At 33.1% G+C, this 20,101-nt stretch overlaps 1 protein-coding gene and 5 non-coding genes across 6 annotated transcripts; 1 reads left to right on the forward strand and 5 right to left on the reverse strand.

Annotated features, from left to right (window-relative positions):
- Positions 1-67: 67 nt before the first annotated feature.
- On the reverse strand, positions 68-156 carry LOC133314709 (small nucleolar RNA snoR114). The gene has a single exon (XR_009751994.1). It is a non-coding gene; the product is annotated as a small nucleolar RNA snoR114 (small nucleolar RNA).
- Positions 157-161: 5 nt separating this feature from the next.
- On the reverse strand, positions 162-232 carry TRNAG-GCC (transfer RNA glycine (anticodon GCC)). The gene has a single exon. It is a non-coding gene; the product is annotated as a tRNA-Gly (tRNA).
- Positions 233-3,463: 3,231 nt separating this feature from the next.
- On the reverse strand, positions 3,464-3,552 carry LOC133314708 (small nucleolar RNA snoR114). Its single transcript, XR_009751993.1, has one exon. It is a non-coding gene; the product is annotated as a small nucleolar RNA snoR114 (small nucleolar RNA).
- Positions 3,553-3,557: 5 nt separating this feature from the next.
- On the reverse strand, positions 3,558-3,628 carry TRNAG-GCC (transfer RNA glycine (anticodon GCC)). Its single transcript has one exon. It is a non-coding gene; the product is annotated as a tRNA-Gly (tRNA).
- Positions 3,629-6,193: 2,565 nt separating this feature from the next.
- LOC133314706 (small nucleolar RNA snoR114) lies at positions 6,194-6,281 on the reverse strand. The gene has a single exon (XR_009751992.1). It is a non-coding gene; the product is annotated as a small nucleolar RNA snoR114 (small nucleolar RNA).
- Positions 6,282-8,936: 2,655 nt separating this feature from the next.
- LOC133314678 (PHD finger protein EHD3) lies at positions 8,937-19,282 on the forward strand. Its single transcript, XM_061516188.1, has 6 exons — positions 8,937-9,067; positions 9,430-10,031; positions 11,928-12,113; positions 12,203-12,535; positions 14,794-14,883; positions 18,056-19,282. Exons 2-6 carry the CDS (start codon positions 9,546-9,548, stop codon positions 18,971-18,973), a joined length of 2,013 nt encoding a protein of 670 aa, XP_061372172.1. The 5' UTR covers positions 8,937-9,067; positions 9,430-9,545; the 3' UTR covers positions 18,974-19,282.
- Positions 19,283-20,101: the final 819 nt, after the last annotated feature.

The raw sequence follows: 20,101 nt of genomic DNA on the forward strand, positions 1-20,101 counted from the left end.
ACGTATTCGATATGGAATTTAACAGAGAATGATTTCAGTAGAAGGTACAGAAAAAAATAAAAAAATAAAGCTCAGATGCGCCACCCTTTCGTCCGAAGATTCAGACGCTGGTGATAGACCCATCCATCACAGTTGGCACAAATCTCCTCACTGCTTTATTGTGCACCAGCCGGGAATCGAACCCGGGTCTGTACCGTGGCAGGGTACTATTCTACCACTAGACCACTGGTGCTTTGATGACTTTGTAGAGACATAAACTTAAATAATAATTCAAAATATCTAATCTAATATCTCAGTTACGTTTTTTCCTTTTTTGGGCACATTTTAAAAATTAGTTATAAAAAATTAAATTTTAAAAGTACATCCAAAAAGTCACACAATAAAAAAAATTTATAGATAACAAATAAGATTACTCTTTAGCAATTAAGATGTTCTACATCCTATGTTACGAGCAAAAAGAAAATATTAGAGGCTAAACATTAGTCTACCAAAAAAAAAGAGGCTAAACATTAAAACTCAATTTTATTTGTACACCAATATAGCTTGATTTGTTTCTTGTTTTTCCATTAACCTACATTCAAAAGATAAATTATCAAATTATTTGCCTATGTTAGCCGTGACTTAAGGTTTCATTTTTCCTCTTTGGTAGAAGGTATATAATTTCACTTTAAATTTTTAATGAGGTTGATGTTCTTTCTTGACCTTGTATGAAAATATGTAATTCCATAATGTGAGATTGTACTTAAACTTTTATAGAGTAGGCTTAACGGTGGTATCTGCATGTAGTTCCTCAATATGTTGTGATAAATGCAAAATACTTTGACGTACAAGTCAATAAGAAATATATATATATATATATATATATATATATATATATATATATATATATATAACGCGTATGGAAGATCGATTATTTTTATTATATGATGAATGAGAGTAAAGGCACTTCTCAAATATAACGGCTAACAGAGCCCAACAGGGATCTAGTTGTATTTGTTTATTAACTTGTTAAATAATTATATAATTACATATTTACCTCACTCATCCACTTTTATTTATTAATTTGAGATTATTTAAAAAAAATTATTTAAACAATAAAATTAATAGATTATTTATATTAAGATGTTGTTGTTGGTATGGAAATTTGAGGTTTCTAGTATAGTCAAAGAAACCAAAATCTAGAAGCGAAGGGGAATTACCAAAATAAGACAAATGAACATAAGCATAACAAATACTAGTGAAATCATTTTTTATTATATTTTAATGCAATGTGCAGCTGCAGCAGTGTATATGCATATGAGTATCCAATTCAACCCAAAAGCTTAAACTATTGGGTGAGACTACATTAATGATTTTATATATCTTATCACGCCCCCTCACACGAGAGTCCATTGGACTTGAAGGGTGGACAATGCACAGGCCCACCTACCTGTGCGAACAAAGAAATTCCACTTGAAAGAAAGTGGAGGGCAGCGAGGATCGAACCCAGGACATGAGACTACATTAATGATTTTATATATCTCAACATGATTGATTGTTTTTATATTAATCAACATCATATTTGAGGTTACATTCTTTCATGACTTTTTCTTATTGTAATTCAATTTTATTCAAATAAATATTTTATTCTCTGTTTTTAAAATAAAATCCAGCCTATACTAACAAACAAAAATTGTGGACTTGGATTAACAATTTTTTCTCCATCAATTCAACTCCACCGACAGCTCCCATAGATGATCCTTTTCATTTTTTAGTAAAGTCAAAACAATAAAAAAAAAAATTAATATTTAGGTTGCACCTATACAAAGAATATTAGAGTATAAATACTTGTAATGCATTGAATTCTCTAAAGGCCCACGCCCAATTATGGGTTTTAGGCATTGAACCTTAAAAAAAACTATTAATGAAAAAAAGAGAGAGAAAAAATTTAAGCGGCGAAAGAAAGAAAGACGGTTGTATTTCAAAATTTTAATCTCCTTTTGAAAGATGATATATGAGTATGCATTTTAGTTTTACCTGTGTGGGTTCACAATAAGAATTCGAAGTCAATAACAGAACACATAGTACCACTTGCCTTATTGCTACTTTCAATCTCTGTTGAAAAAAAGAGGTGTGTCATAATTATGTACTTAGTTCTCTATAGGCATTTGCTGTTATTGGTGTTTTGATAAATTATTTGGTCTCAGGCAAAGGTGTAATATCTCAACCATAATGCTTGAGATGGATCGGATGCTAAGACCATGTGGGCGTGTCTATATACGTGACGACATACATGTTATTAGTGAACTTGAAGAAATTGCAACTGCAATGGGATGGGTGAATTCTGTGCATGATGTAGGAGAGGGTCCTTATGCAAGCTGGAAGATACTAAGATGTGAGAAGCGCTTCTGAATTGCTCAATTCCAATAGTAACTAAACAAAAAGAACCATATATTGGATCATGCAACCAGAACATGGTTGTCTACCTGAAATCTCATTTAGTACTTGAAAAATGTGACTATTGGTAATTCTTCTCTCTGAATGAAAGAAGTGCCTAGCCAATAGTTAGTAGGTCAATCTATGATCGAGTACTTTCTTCGGGCATCTATGGATTAAATAACCTGAAGTAACATATCACTCAACACAACTATAACAACATAACAGTTAGAGAGAAAGAGATTAGGTCATATCTATTAGTTTTATCTCCTATTTATAAGATTTTACTTATGGGTATATGAGTTTTGAACCTCTTACCATAAGTCTAATTGTTTTCTTGCATAACTGTCATGTGATTGTTCTTTGTTGGGCTTTTAAATATATGAACTTTATATAGGTCCATGACAATAATCCTTGCATTGTTCTTAAAAAGTCGATTCTATACTTTCATAACAATTTTTCTTGTAAACAATTTTTTTAATATATATTATTGTGATGTAAGATTAAGTTAGCAATTGTTAAAGCTGTTTATTATTGTAACAAGAAAGCTTCACCTCTTATTATTGAAATCAGTTATGTTGTAAAATGATTGCTGAATGTTCAAAACCATAAGCAGATACTTTTAAATAATGAGCTGTTTTAACTTTCATGGTGTGTCAAAACCCACAATATCATTAATGTTTTTGCTCGGAAAAGAGGTATTTCTGAGCCTGGTAATACGATTTGGTAGTTCTTGCTTCTATAATCCTCCAATTTTTCAACAAATTGTTATTTTCAGGACACTGTCACTTGTTACATGCCTCCAATATTTACACCCTTTAAGCAACCTACGCATGGCTTCGAGTCAATGACAATATATGGATCGGTTGAGCACAGAAAAAAAGGGGTATGTGACGAGATACCCTTGATATAACAACGTATTAAATGTGGAATTCGATGAAATAGAGAGTAAAGTAACACACAATGATTTGAATTGGTGAAATTTCTTGAATATACAATAACAATTTAAATACAAGGATGACTACAGATAAAAATAAAATAAAAAATAAAGCTCAGATGCGCCACCCTTTCGTCCGAAGAATCAGACGCTGGTGATAGACCCATCCATCACAGTTGGCACAAATCTCCTCACCGCTTTAATGTGCACCAGCCGGGAATCGAACCCGGGTCTGTACCGTGGCAGGGTACTATTCTACCACTAGACCACTGGTGCTTTGATGTCTGTATGAAGAAATACATTTTAGTAATAATTAACAATTTCTAATCTCTAATTTCATTAACGTTTGTTCTTAAATAAAAATAAAAATTTCGGGGCACATTTTAAAATTTACTGCTATGAGAAATAATCTAATTCTAAAAGCACATCCAAAAAGTAACAAAAAAAAATAAAAAATAAAAAAATTTACTTCTTATCTTAAATATTACAACCATATCTATCTACTAGACTAAAATGCTAGCTAAAATAAAAATCTTAGAGGATAAACATTAAAAAAAAGAAATTTGTAAAGGAATTATCAAAGTCCATAGTTTTGCCATTATAGTTTCATTTGTTTCTTATTTTCAGTTTTAAAACTTGGACAGGTCATCAATTCGGTCGAAGTATTAGGTTACTGGATCATTGGTTCAACCGAGTTTAACTGGATATAATGTTCACATATTAAAAAAATATAAATATGTTACTTATAATTATATGAAGTAAGTGAATGGTAATAAATGTTAAAAGTGGAAAAAAATGGTATCTCTATATGCAACACATAGTGACAATATTATATTTTTTATCTTAACAACTTGCATAATTTTTTATTTTTTAATCAAATCCTCATAAAGGTGACTGGAATGCATGAAACTAAAAGAATAATATTAACTAAATGCATAAAAATAAAAGAATATATTAACTAAATTATGTAAAATTAGCGTATTTTATTATCTCTCATGAATCCAACCCCTTCAGGGAGGTATAAGAAATTTGTGAATCAATATTAAAAGTGGATCTCGCGAATCAATAGCCATAACAAGCTGGTAAAAAAGTGGGACAGAATAACATCATCATCTTTAAGATTTTATGCACTTTGAGACGATACAGAGCAAATGTCAGATAAAAAATAATTGCACTATGGATATTTCTTTATAAATATAAAAGCATAGCCGATGAAAACAACAATACCGATTATCCAAATGCTTTCGTAAAATATAGGCATTTTTCAATTACATAATATATTAATAGGAAGAAAAGAACAAATGCACATTTAGGGAGGGCTAAAAAGTTGGCTACTATACATAGTCCCAAGTCCCAACCATAGCTTTGTTTCTTTTTTATTTTTTCAAGTTGAAAAATCAAATTATTTTTGCGATCTTCCTTCAGTTTTCGACTTAATAATGCATGTCCAGCTTCTTAAGACTTCCCCCCTTCTTTTGTTTGAATAAGAAGCAAAACTTTAAAAAAATGGGTCATTTTTCTAAAAAAAAAAGCCAACTAGGTTTCGTTTAACCCACCGAGTCATCGAGACTCGATTAGGTCAACCGGTATAAACCGAGCCAAGTGCATGACCAGTCCAAACAGCCACCCAAATCGATTTCCTCACCGGGTCACCGAGACCCGAGTCAATCCGAGTTTTAAAACACTGCTTATTTCCCATTAAATTTATCAAATCGTTTGTTCATATTAGCCATGACTTGGGTTCCATTCTGAATTTTTCCCCTTTGGAAAATGGTATAAATCCAATTTAAATTTTCAATGAAGTTGGTGGTCTTTCATGACCATCTATGAAAACATATATTCCCTTATTCTAGACTTTTATATATGAAAAAAAAATTCCTTTTACTGCAGAAATATTTTCCTGTCACATTCACATAAAAGTAGGGGTATTCATCAACCGATTCAAACGTCGGTGACCGAACTGAAAAACCAAAAATTAAAAAATTGAAAACAAAAAAAAAAATCACAAAAATTAATTGGGTTGGTGAAAACTGATCCAATTCAAACCGATCCAATGATTCCCCAACTTTACATCTACCTACTTGGGTCTTTCCCCGATCATAGCCCAAAAACCATATAACAAAATTATAAATCCAAGACTCATTAACTCATTATGTTGGATAAAGTGGATTGTGTTTGATCTATGTTATGGTTTTTTTTGTAAGTTACATAAAATATTTTTATTACATAGGTTATTATTGTACAACAACTCCTCTATAGGATGAAAATTTGGATTACTTTGTATATTAAGCAACCATATTATAAATTTTTTATTGGAAGCAAAAGATCATCATTTAACTTTTTGTTGTATAATACTTCTAGATTGCACAATAATCATCATACAAACTTTAAAAAGCCAATACATATAAAGATAAAGATATGTCATTGTACAACAATCATCATACAAATCTTAGGCTTTTCAAAAAACTGAAATCTAATCCAATTCAAATCGAATAAAATTGGATAGGATTGAATTTGGAAAAAAATTCAAACCGAATAGATGATTATATGATTAAACTGAAGGGATTGGATCATATATGTGACGAGACACACTTGATATAACAACGTATTCATTGTGAAAATCGATGAAATAGAGAGAAAAGTAACACCGAATGATCTGAATTATTGATGTATATGTTTCATGAACTAGAAAAATTAAAACGATTTCGTATTGCGCTGAAATAACTGCCGAAATAAGTAGGTCCCACTTAAATTATGAGTCACTAACATGAGAAATTTTTTTTCCTTTAAAATATGAAAATATTTTCCCTTTATAAATACAAGGAAATATGTAAAAAAGTAAAGCTCAGATGCGCCACATTTCGTCTGAAGAATCAGACGCTGGTGATAGACCCATCCATCACAGTTGGCACAGGTCTCCTCACTGCTCTATTTGCATCAGCCTAGATTTGAACCCGGGTCTGTACGGTGGCAGAGTACTATTGTACCACTAGACCACTAATGCTTTGATGCTTTAACGACATAAATTTTATAATAATTCTCAATATCTAATCTAATATCTCAGTCACTTTTTTTTCGTTTTTTTTAAAAATTTGGGGCACTTTAATGTTATAAAATTTAATTTTAGAAGCACATCCAAAAAAAGTACTTAATAAAAAAAGGTCAGAGATAAAAAAACAAGATTACTCCTTAGCAATTATGTTGTTTTATTACCTCCTATGCTACGAGATTAAAATGCTAGCCAAAATGAAAATCATAAAGGCTAAACTTTAAAGTGTTATGCTTTGGTTATGTTGCACAAGATTGGGTTTGCTTCCAACATACCCATCAAAATATGTGATTTTTTTTTTTTTTTAGAAAAGTATGTGGCCCCATATTTGGTGTTTCTATGGCATGATAGAACCACTTTACTACAATATTATTCATATAAATTCCAACATTAAAACTCAATATTATTTGTACACCGATATAGCTTGATTTGTTCCTTGTTTTTCCATTAATCTAGAGCCAAAAGGTAAATTATCAAATCATTCACCATGTTAGCCATAACTTGGGTTTCATGGTATATAATCTCATTTTAAATTTTTAATGAGGTTGGTGGTCTTCCTTAACTTTGTATGAAAACATCGTGAAGTGGTGCTTGAACTTTCATGGAATAGGTCTAATAGTGGTGCCCAAGTAATTCCTAAGTATGCTCTAGTGAATGCAAGAAACTTTGACATTCAAATCAATAAGAGTTGTATGTATAATGTGTAAGGTAAGAATGATACTTTTATTACATGATGATGAGAGTAAAGACCCTTCTTAAGTATGACGGCTACCAAATAATATATTCAAAAATAATCAAAGCCCTAAATCAGCAAAAAGATATAAAATCTATATCTTTTTAATTTAATCTCATGTTCTACCATGTCTTGATCATTGCCTTTAGTGAGTCAAATCAGGACTAACATTTATCCCATGCATCGATTAGTAGTTAGAGTACCTAGAAAAAAAATCAACTAAAATGTAAATTTGATGGTGTTATCAACACAATCATGTAAATAAGATGATAAAATTTGCAATCATTTTATATGAATTTGTAGGGCACTAGCAAAATCAACATTGGCTAATGCCTCACTCTTCAACTTGGTCAACAATACATCAATTTTATTGGGGGTAGTCTTTTATCCTTACTCCTTAGTGAGATTGGCATGTGAACCTTCAAATGCTGCTGATACTTAATTCAAAAGTTTTATTAATATTATGACAATTAGGGATGATAATTTTAAATACGACACACAGACACGATACAAACACGACACATCATTTTTGTGTTTGAGTCAACCTATTTTTGTGTTCGTATCGATTAAAAAGTTACAGCTCAAATCATGTTATGTTCGTGTACTAACTCGTTTAAATTAAATAATTATATAACTACATATCTACCTCACTCATCCATTTTTATCTATTAATTTGAGGTTGTTTAAATAATTTTCATTTAAAAATAAAATTAATAGTTTATTTATATCATATTCATATTAAGATGTTTGTGTTGGTATGGAATTTGTGTGAGTGCAAATACAAAGACAAATAACAATAGACCTGTGGTTTTCTAGCATATTCAAAGAAACCAAAATCTAGAACTGAAAGGGAATTACCATAACAAAGACAAGTGACCATAAGCACAACAAATACTAGTGAAATTATTTTTTATTATATGATTATATCACTAATTGTTTTTATATTAAACAACACAATATTTGAGGTTCCATTCTTCGATAATATTTTCTTACTATAATCCAACTTTATTCAAATCAATTTTTTTGTTCTTTGTATTTAAAATAAAATTCAATCTATAATAACAAAATAACCAACTTGGATTAACAATTTTTTTCCTCCATCAATACAACTCCACCGAAAGCCTTCATAGATGATCATTTCCATTTTTGAGTAAAAGTCAAAACAATAAAAAAACAAAAATTATATTTAGTTTGCACCTATATAAAGAATATTAGAGTATAGTATAAATACTTGTAAAGTTGTAATGCATTGAGTTCCTAAGGGGGCGTTTGGTTCAGGAAATTTCTTTAGAATAGTAGAAAAATGAGATAGATAGAGAAATGATTGGAAAGATAGATAAAGTGAGATAGGTAGAAAAATGTAAAAAAAAGTTGTTTGGTGGGGAAAAATTTTATTAAGAAAATTAGGTAACTTTATGAAATCAACAGTGCATTAAAGCCAGATAATCAGTTTTCTGAAAAATCCACCTTCAAATTGGGTTTCTAAACAATGCAGATATCTATGTTTCTCATAAATCCAGACAAATTGGATAAATGAGTTTTTGGTGAAAAACGTTAAAACAAACATGGTATTTCTAAAAATTATACTTGAGAAAGATAGATATCCGCTGAAAAAGCTCCCAACCAAACACCACCTAAAGCCCACGCCCAATTATGGGCCTTATACATTGAACCTTAAAAAAAAAAAATTAATGAAAAAAAGTTAATGAAAAAAAAGAAGAAAAATTAACCGGCGAAAGAAAGAAAGACGGTTGTATTTCAAATATGTTTTAAAAAAAGCTCCAAGGATAAGAGTTAAAAGACACAAGATAGAAGCTGCTGCTTCTGCTACCGCTGCAGGTAGCCAATAAGTTCACCAAACTCACCGCAACTTCGTTTCGTTTCGTTTCTCTTTGGATTTCAATTTCTTACCATTCCTCCAATCTCCGTAACTGTAAGCCCTTCTTCTTTCTCCTCCACAACTTCAATTTTTTTTTCTCTCGTTATTTATGTTTCATTTCTCAGAAACTAACCTCTTACAGGGTTAAAAAAAAAAATGGGGGTGGTTATTTTTTTTTTGTGTGCGTTTCTACCAATTTTTTTTTGCCTCCGACGCATCTTGGTGCTTCTCTTGTGTTGGTTGACTTGAGTTTTCTATTTTAAGAGTCGTAAACTACATGCACCTTTTGTGCTCCGAGTTGCAATTTTTTTTGTGTCGTTTTATTGGTTTTGTTTGGTTCTTGCGGGAAACTGAGTGGAATGTGTATCTGTTTTAAGTTGTGGTGTTTTAATGACTTTGCTATTTTGATTTTTCAGCGTTTTTTTGCTTTGTCAAAGTTGTGAACTGTGAATCTTCGAAAAAATTTGGATCTGTTTTGGTGTGAAACCCTAATTTTCTGCTGCGAGGGTTTGAGAAGTGAGGTTCTGTTTTGATGGAAGCTGAGGATGGAACTAGTAATGCTGATAAGGCTGAACGAGCCGAACCGGATTTGTGTTTGAAGAATGAAGCTGTAAATAATGGGGTGACTATTGAAGGTGGGAATGGTGTTGCTGAAGGTGAAGAAGTTCGGGGCTTGAATGATGAAGCTGTAAATAATGGAGTGGCAATTGCTGATGGGAATGGTGTTTCTCAAGGTGGAGAAGTTCGGTGCTTGAAGAATGGAACTATAGTCAATGGAGTGTCTATTGCAGATGGGTTTGGTGTTGCTCAAGGTGGAGAGGTTCGGTGCTTGAAGAATGGAACCATAGTTAATGGAGTGTCAATTGCAGATGGGTTTGGTGTTCCTGAAGGGGACTGTGGTGGAATTGAATGTCTTAGAACTTATAAGAGGCGTAAGCATGTAAAGTCGAGTTCAGAAAGTAAAGTTCAGGAACACAGCAGAGAATATGTGGAAGCTGCAAGTCACCTATCAGACCAGGTTTCCTCTATTCCTTTCGCATCATGTGTTGCATGTGTGACTGTGCTGGTTCTCTAGTGTTACTTGTCAATTTGCACACACACTCGCAGACACCCCACATTTATTTCAAATTAGTTAGGATTGTCAATGAACCCAAAAACAAAAACAAAAAAAAGTGATCAATCAGCTTGTAAGATAGCATGTGCCTTTAACTTGTAGTTATGGAATGATTTCCAAAAGTGCTGATGTCAAGGCATATGCTTGTTTTATATGGATTGCAATTGCAATTGTAATTGTTTATAGTTGTTTGTCATATAGAGGAAATATTGTTGACTGTGGAGATATATTATGCTTCATGGGTTATTTGTGACTGTTTTCACTCTTTGTATTTGTTTGGATGGAGTGGTATGATAAATTCCTTCAGCTAGTTCCTAAGACATTTCTTCTAACCTAAGATATAAGGTTTTGGGTTTTTTGGTTTCTTACAGTGGCTTCTAAATCCATGTTAGCAAGTTTTTGTAAGAGATCTATTAAGCTGAGTGATGCATAAAAAGACACATAAAGCAAAATGCTACTGTTTTAGCTGAAGAAAAATAAAATGCTGTTAATGTTTTTTTTTTGTGAAGCTCTTAATTTGCGTATGCTTTATGGATATGGAGTTACTCATATATTTTTTTTTTTCTTTTGAATATGAATTTAATAAGTATACTAAATAACTGTAAGAACAAACTAATTAACCCTGAGCTGCATTTGATTCACATGTTGATAACTTTAGGTTAATGCCAGTTTAATTTGTGAGTTTAAGGATTAAAATGATGAGGACATCTACACATGAAAGAATCTGGAGCATTTTCTTTTTGTTAATATTGTGCTCAAGAGCAATATTGATGTTGTTGATCACATTTTTTTTTCAATCTTGTTTCTATCATTGGTTCATCTACCACCAACCCCAATTATTTGCTTGGGTTAAAGGTGCTGTTGATGTTGTTGATTGTGCTCAAGAGCAAGAGGACGAGTCTGGAGCAGTGGTAAAACTGCTCCTTGGTGACCGAGAGGTCACAAGCTCAAATTCAGGAAATATACTCTTTGCAAAAATACAAGGGTAAGGTTGCGTATATGAATTTGCCTCACCCCTACCCTTGCAAGTTGGAGTTTCATAGGGAGTGGTTTTTTTACTGCGCTTAAGAGATTAGGCATCTGTGCCCTTTAAGTTAAAATTATTACGTGCAAAATGTATTTAAGTTGCAATTTAGGAGAAGTATACTTCAGAGCTCAAACACTAGGGAAAGGATGTACTTAAAATCTTAAATGTATTGATCAAGGGCATGGATTAAACTTTGATGGCAAGAGAGGATTAATTTGTGTTTGGCATTGCTTCTGTCTATTGCGAAGATCAGATTATCTTATATCTACACTGTTGAATGAAGATTTATCATTCAAGGTTAAGGAGAAAATGATACCATTTGTATGTTTTAAGATGTTTAATTTGACGGCTGGGTTGATAAAACAATTAGGTGTTTATTTTTACTAGCAGAACCTTGAAATTTATGTCCAGCATCATTTTATTCTATTCATTTATTTTGAAGGAAAAGAAGAGGGGGGGGGGGGGGGCATTGAAGGGGGTTGCAATTGTTTTCCTTTCTAATCTTACATTATTAATCATGTCTTTTATTTCATGTAAGTAGTCCAGAGGGTGGGTTTCAATTTTCTCCGCCCATTACTTTGCTTGACTTTCATTATTTGTGCTACTAGACACTAGTATTTGTATTTGACTGATGGGAAGTGATAAGATTTGGCTGTTATTTAGATTTGTGTAGAGATGATTCTGACCTTGGCCCCTAGATGACTTCAAGCTCACTAAATACTCTTTCTTGGTTTTTTTATACAGCTGTATTTGAAATTTTCTTATGATTGCAGGCTGTGAAGAAACCATGTGATTTAGCTGTAGGTAATACTTCAAAAGATTATTCACATGGACATTGGGGAAATGTTGTGCTAAAGCATTTATATCATTCATCAAGCAATGACAATGGTGGCATAGAGAGGTGCATTAGTGAAGCACCCATGAATCGTCCTAAAACTAGTTGTGACAATATAGTTATGGTTGGTCCTACAGCTAGAACTACATATATCCTCCTGCTTACAATAACTTTTGTTTCTCCCATCTTATGTTTCATCTTATTTTTCTGCAGGAAACTTCTAAAATTGACAAAGATGGTCAAGAATGCTCTTCAAAATTTGAGTGGTTGTCTCATAGATTACGGAGTGAAGCTAATGGGCATGCAAATGTCATGCATAATGGATTTTCTAGTGACTCACATTGTCACGGTGTGACTGAGAGGTGTCAGCATGTGTTCTGTAATATCTTAGCCTCTGAAAAGTTCAGTTCATTATGTAAAGTGCTACTTGAAAATTTCCCAGGAATGAAACCTGAAAGTCTATTTGACTTTAGTGTCATAAACTCAAGGATGAAAGAACACGCTTATGAACAATCACCTACACTTTTCTTGTCAGATTTTCAGCAGGTAGTTTTTAATAGCCTCTCTACATCAGAACAATTTTAACATGCTATATAATTTTTCTTGAGAAAGTTTGAAAATTTTAGATGAATGAATGTGTTTTACCCTGAGTATCTGATGTTGGTTTGCAGTAAGTGATGTTTTTGCATTCTTTGTTTTGGTTTGCTCTTTTCTTTTTTGTGGTGAAAATATTGCTCTTATTTTTAGAATAGTAGTTAATGAAAATTCAATCAGAGTGAATATTTTATGCATCAAATGTTTAAGTTAGACTGGCTCTTATGTTCCTCAAAGAGATCCTTTCTTTAAGTGAACAGAGGTTTATATGTCCACTTAAATAACTTATTTTTTAAAGCAAAATCCCTATGTAACCAGAGAAAGTGTTCCCAGGTTGTTTGCAGTTTTAAAGAATGTCTTCTTTAAAAGAGTTACAGTCTCAGGCTGTTGGCTTTAAATTTTGAAGATTGGGTTGTTTATAATCTGTATTATCTACAGTACAAAACAGCAGGTTGTTGGGTGGGCTGTGTATGCAGTGCATGTGCATATTTGGTCAAAAAACCGATTTTTGCTTCTGTTTGATTCTTTGAACTTTGCATTGCTTTCATATATCTTTTTCCATAATTTCTTGTCTCCTGTTTGAGTTGGATGATGAATTGTTTGTGCTTGTACTTGTGTGGAGTTGGTCAAAGGACGTGGTATCTTCTCTTGTTTTACAGTTTGCCCTATGCAGTCTGTTGATCTATCTTTTCTTGTGCATCTGTTTTATGTTCATTAATATGTGAACTCAGTATCTATTGTTGTTCCCTCCAAATCTTACCACTACTAGACTTGCTTCTACTTTGGTCTTAAATTTCACTCTTGGTTTTCCTTATGTTCTTGGATCTTATACATGAATTAGTGAAATGTGTACTGATCTAGGCACTTAAAATAACTTCAGTAAATGTTTTCTTGTCATGATAACCGTGTTGAGAATTCAATTTTGTAATACTTTTTATCTACTGCAATAAATAAGCACTTATGAAGCATTTTGATCTTGTTTGGATGAGCTTAAGACAGCTTTTGAAACCCATGGAACCTATTTTGGGCTAATTTTCGTAAGCTAAAAATTGAAGCCTATAAAAATAAGCCTTTGCTAAAGCTTAAAACAGCTTAGACTGTTTCTGTTTTCATAATAATTTTTGACAAAATTATTCTTGATAAATTATCTAAATTATAGTCTTATGTAAGCACTTGTTGACATGTCCATTCAAACTTTATTTAGTTTATTTTTAGACCTCACTAGTGGAGCTTATTAAATAAGCTTTACTTGAATAAGTGGTTATTTGAGCTATTAGTCCGAATAGGGCCCTGGTTATATTGTGTTCATTGTTAATGGTGAATAATTCCTGAACTAGTGCAATTATGAAGCCTGTCGCCTTTCTCTTTCCACTAATAGTTATCGTGTGAAGAAAAATATAGTTGTCCTTTTTAATCTTCCCCTGACAATTTGGTCCTAATTTTTGTTTCTCCATGTGATATTTTTAAAATAATGTTATCTTATGGAATCTTATTTCCTCCTTTTTTGAGCTGTGGCTAAATCTAAAAGAATAGTTCCACAAGTCTTTATGTTCAGGATTTGGCATTTTCCATTGGGTAACCATAGAATATAGTGACTGTTGACTATTTGATGTATGGGAATGCTTTTGAAAACGCACAAGAAACCAGTGGTGTCAAGAAAGTTAATTCTCCCCGATTGAGGATTTTAATTGCAGGACCAATTTGAGTATTCAGTCAGTTGCTGGAGGAAATGGTAATATATTAAAAAGTTGAAAACTTGAGGAAGCCTAAATATTTTTGTCATAATCTTGATCCATAGAGTTCCGAACTGACCTGAATTTATGCCATGGGTGAGGATAGCCTTTTCTTTTGGATTCATATAGTCTTGGATTGCTTTTGTCTAGTTGGATTCATATAGTCTTGGATTGAGCTTTGATGCTACTTTGGTATCTATGCTTTGTTATGTTTATTAAATGGTTTTGGGCATCTTATATTCTTATGTTTAGTTCTTTTAACCATTTCTCCACAATTTTGTTATTTACATAAACTGTTGAGTTGAAATTGACGAGTTCGTGTCTCACTTCAATGAGAAAATGTAACTGGTTCACAAGTGTATCATTTAAGGATAATTTTTAGATTATCCTTGTTAATTTCTAGGCTCTGAGCAGATGACAGGAGAATTTAATTTCTGGTTCTTATTTGATATGACTTAGCCTTATTGATAATTTTAGGTTTGGAGAAAGCTTCAAGATACTGGAAATGAGATTGTTGCTATTGCTAAGAGCCTCTCCAACATGTCAAAAGCTTCCTACTGTGAGCAGGTGAAGAAAACCCTTATAATTTTTTCCCCAAATGCTTAAGTTCTGTACTTTTTCCTTTGCTTTTGAATTTTATATTGTCTTCCTTTCTATGCATTACGTTTTTGCTTGTCTTTTGTAAAGTGGAAACCATAATTTCTCCTTACCTTAGGTGGGAGTTTTAGCACATGGCTCATTCGAAGATGAAAAGCTAGTGGTAGGAGAATCAAATCTTTATTGTAATATTTCATGTGCTGGTGATGCATATATCAAGATCAAGTTTAACAAATCTGAAGTTTAGACAAATTTCTTGAGCATCAGAGTTAGAGCTGCTTCAATCTACATAATCTGATAAAATTTTGTCTGGATTTTAAGTCCTCCCATACCTCTGCCTCTATTGTATACAATATGTATCAGAAACAACATTGCTTTTATCATAGTATCATAAGTTACAGTTTTGGTTTTGCAAGATACACACCTGTGTGTTTCAGATATACATCCATTTGCCTTAGAAATATAAAGCCATTAATGTAGCCTCATCCAACAGCTTAAGCTTTTGGATTGAATTGGTTCTTTACATAGTATTAGAGCTTCAGTGACTAAGTGGTTACGAGTTCTATCCTCATCCACCCTTATTCAGTTAATAAATAATTATGTATTGTGGAATTTCGTAACACAGGTAGGTTGAGCCTGATGCATCATCCATCTTTCAAGCCCAATGGGCTCTCGTGTAAGGGGACATGTTAGAGAAATATAAAGCCATTAATGCAGCTTCTCCTAACAGCTTAAGCTTTTGGGTTGAATTGGTTCTTTACCGCCTTGATACTTTTGAAAAAAGAATAGTTAATGTTTCAATTTTGCAAAAAGAAGCATACCCCAAATAGTCTTTTAGCTCAAGTGGCATCAAGTCTCTTTGGGGTTGGGGACTACTTGATGCTGGGTTCAATCCCACTGAGGCTGCTTTGCCTTAACTTTTGCCTGTTCTCCCTCCCTGCACTGGATCGTTGACCTTATTTATAGCCATTAAAAAAGGGGGGCAAAATTTCCAATCGATTTGTCCTTTAGACCATCTAGCTACTCTGGCAGATACCAATGCCATCATGTGACAGTGACACATGGCGTTGAGTATTAATCAGCTCTGACCAAAAGCATAAGATCTGAGAACAAAATTGATTCTTTTGTTTTTCCTTAATTTTGTTTGAGCTATATCTTAGATTAGAGAATTCCCCATCTCTAGCACTCAGCTTTATTGCATTATTCTGCTTGATCAAAGACCAAAAAATTTCTTCTCTTTCTTCTTGTCTTTGCATGTTTTTCTCTTAAAAGACTGTAAAAATGCATGAAGAATGTGGTTGTGGTTTTGTATGAGCAGAGTTAATCACCTATCTGTCCCATGTGTAACCCATCAAATGTGACTTGGCTATTTCTTATGTTAAATGCATGTTGCATATTATTTTATCTTTATAATTTTATGTTGTGCAAGAATGAAAAATTATTTGTTGTAACAGTCCTGCATCCACTAAAACATAATATTTCCAGTAATTATTGTAAACCATAGATTAGAAGATATTTTAGACAAGTAATTATTTTGCTAATCTATATATTAGAATGAAACTATATACTGCAATTAAATTTAAAAATTATATTCTGTCCTTCATTCAAGTTTAATCCTCATGTACATAGTTATCAATTGCACGCTATAGTGCTGGTATAGTAACATAGTGTCCCCTGCCCGTGGTTCTGAACCTGTAGCTTCACGCTTTTGTACTGCAAGCAGAATCGTGAGGAATAGCGGCTTTTGCCCTGCTACTAGAAGGCAGGTTAAAAGTTCTTTACCCCCATCTTTGCAGTGTTCCAATTGCAAATTTCAGGGACAAAATTAAAATTCCCCTTTTAACTTAATTGTGAAAATATTGTATTGGACTGATTTTCAAGTAGGGGAGATTACAATATATACAATGTACCCTGAATGAATAAATAAGGATATTACTTTATTATAGGGATTAACCCTGATTGACATAATAAACAAAACAGATCCTATTTGATCCCCAATATATGTTTCCTAAAATACAATGTCTCTAACATGCGCCTTCACTCAAGAGCCCTTTGGGTATGGAGCCTGGATAATGCACAGGTTCACCTATTTTGTACTGAAATTCAACTTTTTTTAAGAAGAATGGGGAAGGTAAGGATAGAACTCTAGACCGCTTGGTGAAAATATGGTATTGGACTGATTTTACCAAAAGAGGAGGTTACAATATACAAGATACTCTAAATGAAGAAATAAGGAAACTACTTAATTATAGGGATTAACCTTTGATTAACATATTAAACAAAATGGATCTTATTTGATCCCCGAGATATTTTCCCTAAAATACAATGATATTATATCTGTAACACCGATATATGTTCCGTGCATCTTACTATTGCGAAATATTATCGAAACCTTGAGCTTGGAGATGCCACTCTCTTTCTCTCTCGTATGTTCTGTCAACTCCACTGGTTGCTGGCGGTGTTCTATCCACTTCTCTGTCCTGGTTCTGCAAGTCCTGTCCTGCTCTTTCTGGCCATTCCCAGCAGTTGTCCTGCCATTCCCAGTGTTTTCCAGCCAATCCCTGGTGTTTTCCGGCTCTCTGCACTCTGCCTTTATTCAGTTCTGACTTTGTATGTTCTGCCTATCTTCAGTTTGCACTCTAAAACCTTTTTTTGTGTGTTTTGCCTCTGTTCTAGCTCTGTTCAGTTTGCACTTCAGTCATGGCATCATCCTGTCAGACTTCACTGTAGCAGCTATCCTGTTATCCGATATTCTGCTATAGTGATTTTGGGGTTGGCCGCTAAGTGATGCTATCTGAGATTGATAACTATGCATGTATTGGGAGTTATTTTTTTCCTATCCTTAAACATTATTTTCTGATTGAGAAAGAAATATTGAAGAGAGTAATTAATTTTTCCTTGGGCATGTAAGTATTTGCTGGAGTCAGGTAGGCGAGAGACTTTTAAGACCCTTCTATGTCTGAAAGTCCTGTCTGTTATCTTTCTAGGTTATGCAAGCTTTCACTATCCATGATGCACAGTATCTGTTTACTCTGGAAAAGCTCTGTCCTTTTATCTTGTTGAATCTGTACCAAATGCATTTTATTTGATGAGATTTATTAACTGGTCTTGAAAATTGTTTTCATGTTGTCATGTCAAACAGTTCTGTAACATGGAATCCGAGTCTCACATGAAACCAGAGCGAACAGAAGAATGTGGTACATATAAAATTTGCACTTGCAGGCATTGTGGAGACAAAGCAGATGGGAAAGACTGTTTGGTTTGTGATTCATGCGAGGAGATGTACCATGTGTCCTGTATTGAGCCTGCTGTGAAAGAAATACCCCACAAAAGCTGGTTCTGTGTCAATTGTACTGCTAGGGGAATTGGATCTCCTCATGAGAATTGTGTGGTGTGTGAAAGGTTGAATATACCAAAGACCCTGAACAACATTGTTGGTGAGGAAAGCATCCCTACAAATGAGGAAACACTAAATGAAGTGGAAGAGAATCCTAATTGTACTTATGATGGGATTCAAGTTTCCATAGGTGAGAAAAACTTCCCTGACTGCAAAATTTGTGGAATGGAGGTAGATGGTGAAAAAATAAAAATATGTGGTCACTCTTTTTGCCCCAGCAAATACTACCATGTAAGGTGTTTGTCAAGTAAGCAGATTAAGTCATATGGTCGCTGTTGGTATTGCCCTTCTTGTTTATGCCGAGTTTGCCTCACTGATCGAGATGATGATAAGATTGTTCTCTGTGATGGCTGTGATCATGCATACCATATCTATTGCATGATACCTCCAAGAACTTCTGTTCCAAAAGGTCAATGGTTTTGTAGTAAATGTGATGCAGGGATCCAAGTAATACGCCGGGCAAAAAAGGCATATGAGAGCAACAAGTTGAGAGCTGATGAAAATGTTTCAAAGCCAAATGATAATACTGATAAGAACTGGGAGAATAAACGTGGACAGGAATTGGACAAAGTTGGAGGAATGGACATGCTTTTAACTGCAGCCAATACTCTGAATTTTGAAGAGAACTTAGCTGCAGTCCAGATTGACTCACAGAGAACTTGAGTTTTCTTGAGGGCATACGTGTTAACTTCTAATACCAAATATTTCATATTTCCTGCATTTGGTTTGGATGACTGATTTTGTTAGGTTGTAAAACTATGGTAGATTTTGCTGACTCTTGGATACATAACATTGGAAAGATAGGAATATAGAGCCAAAGAGGAAAAAAAATCAACAGAAACTGTGGTAAGTGCAGTCTGCAAGATTAAGCAGGTCAGATACTATTGTAATAGATGTGGTTGATATGAAATTTAATTGGCTACTTTGCATGTTCCATGTAGAGTATATTATCTTGTATTGTCATATTTTAAACCGATGTTTCTTAGATTTGTATAATCAATGTCTGTCTAATTGATAATCAAAAGGAATGATTTTTCCCCTTGTTTAGGATTCATTGTTTCATTCCAATTTCTTACAAGCCCTGTTTGTCTTGCACTTTATCAAGTTGGTAGATCATTTGCTATTTCAATTATTTTACCTTTCCTATGGTAGATTTTTTTGATGTTTTTAAAAAAACTAATCATTACTTTAATTATAAGTGTGATCTTGATCCGCTGTGTATAAAACTACCAAGGGAGTCTGTAGCTTGGCTGCATTGCGTAATGGATGCACCAGTGATAACGACCCGTGTGACTTAATTAAGTTTGTTTTTGTAATTTTTTTATCCGTATTAAAATAAAGAGGAAAAATGGAAAATAGTGGATTTGTAAATTTAAAAACTCTAACTTGTGATGAATTAAATATTGAAAACCGACGAATCCATGCAAATATACTAATATAAAGACCATTGAACGCACACAAGTCCGTTGCGAAATGTTATGGAGGTTTCTACTTCTCATGTTCAGGATTTGTAGGAAAATATTTCCAGTATTATGAATGTATACATTCAGTACATTCTTTATTAAACATGAAAAAAAAAATAATACATTTACATTATTCTTATCTTTATGATTATTGTTTTTCATATCCTTATTTTTTCCCCTTTTGGTAAGGATGTATCTACTTCCGTTGTACCGAATATTTGTTCGATTTGTAGTCCTTTCCTTTCTTTGGTCTTTGACTCTTTTATTTTATTTTATTTTATTTTATTTTACCAAAAATAGCACTTGGTGACATTAACTTTTAAGTCTC

The sequence above is a fragment of the Gastrolobium bilobum genome, unplaced genomic scaffold (assembly GCF_033153095.1).
Source record: "Gastrolobium bilobum isolate Gb01-03AN ecotype WA unplaced genomic scaffold, APGP_CSIRO_Gbil_v1 utg7360, whole genome shotgun sequence".
In the NCBI taxonomy this organism is placed as follows: Eukaryota; Viridiplantae; Streptophyta; class Magnoliopsida; order Fabales; family Fabaceae; genus Gastrolobium; species Gastrolobium bilobum.

Excerpts from the sequence above, each read along its gene's own strand:
- LOC133314678 (XM_061516188.1), top strand. The coding sequence starts at position 9,546 with ATGGAAGCTGAGGATGGAACTAGTAATGCTGATAAGGCTGAACGAGCC. Across the intron at positions 10,032-11,927 it reads CAAGTCACCTATCAGACCAG|GCTGTGAAGAAACCATGTGA; the intron begins GTTTCCTCTATT and ends TTATGATTGCAG. Across the intron at positions 12,114-12,202 it reads GTTGTGACAATATAGTTATG|GAAACTTCTAAAATTGACAA; the intron begins GTTGGTCCTACA and ends ATTTTTCTGCAG.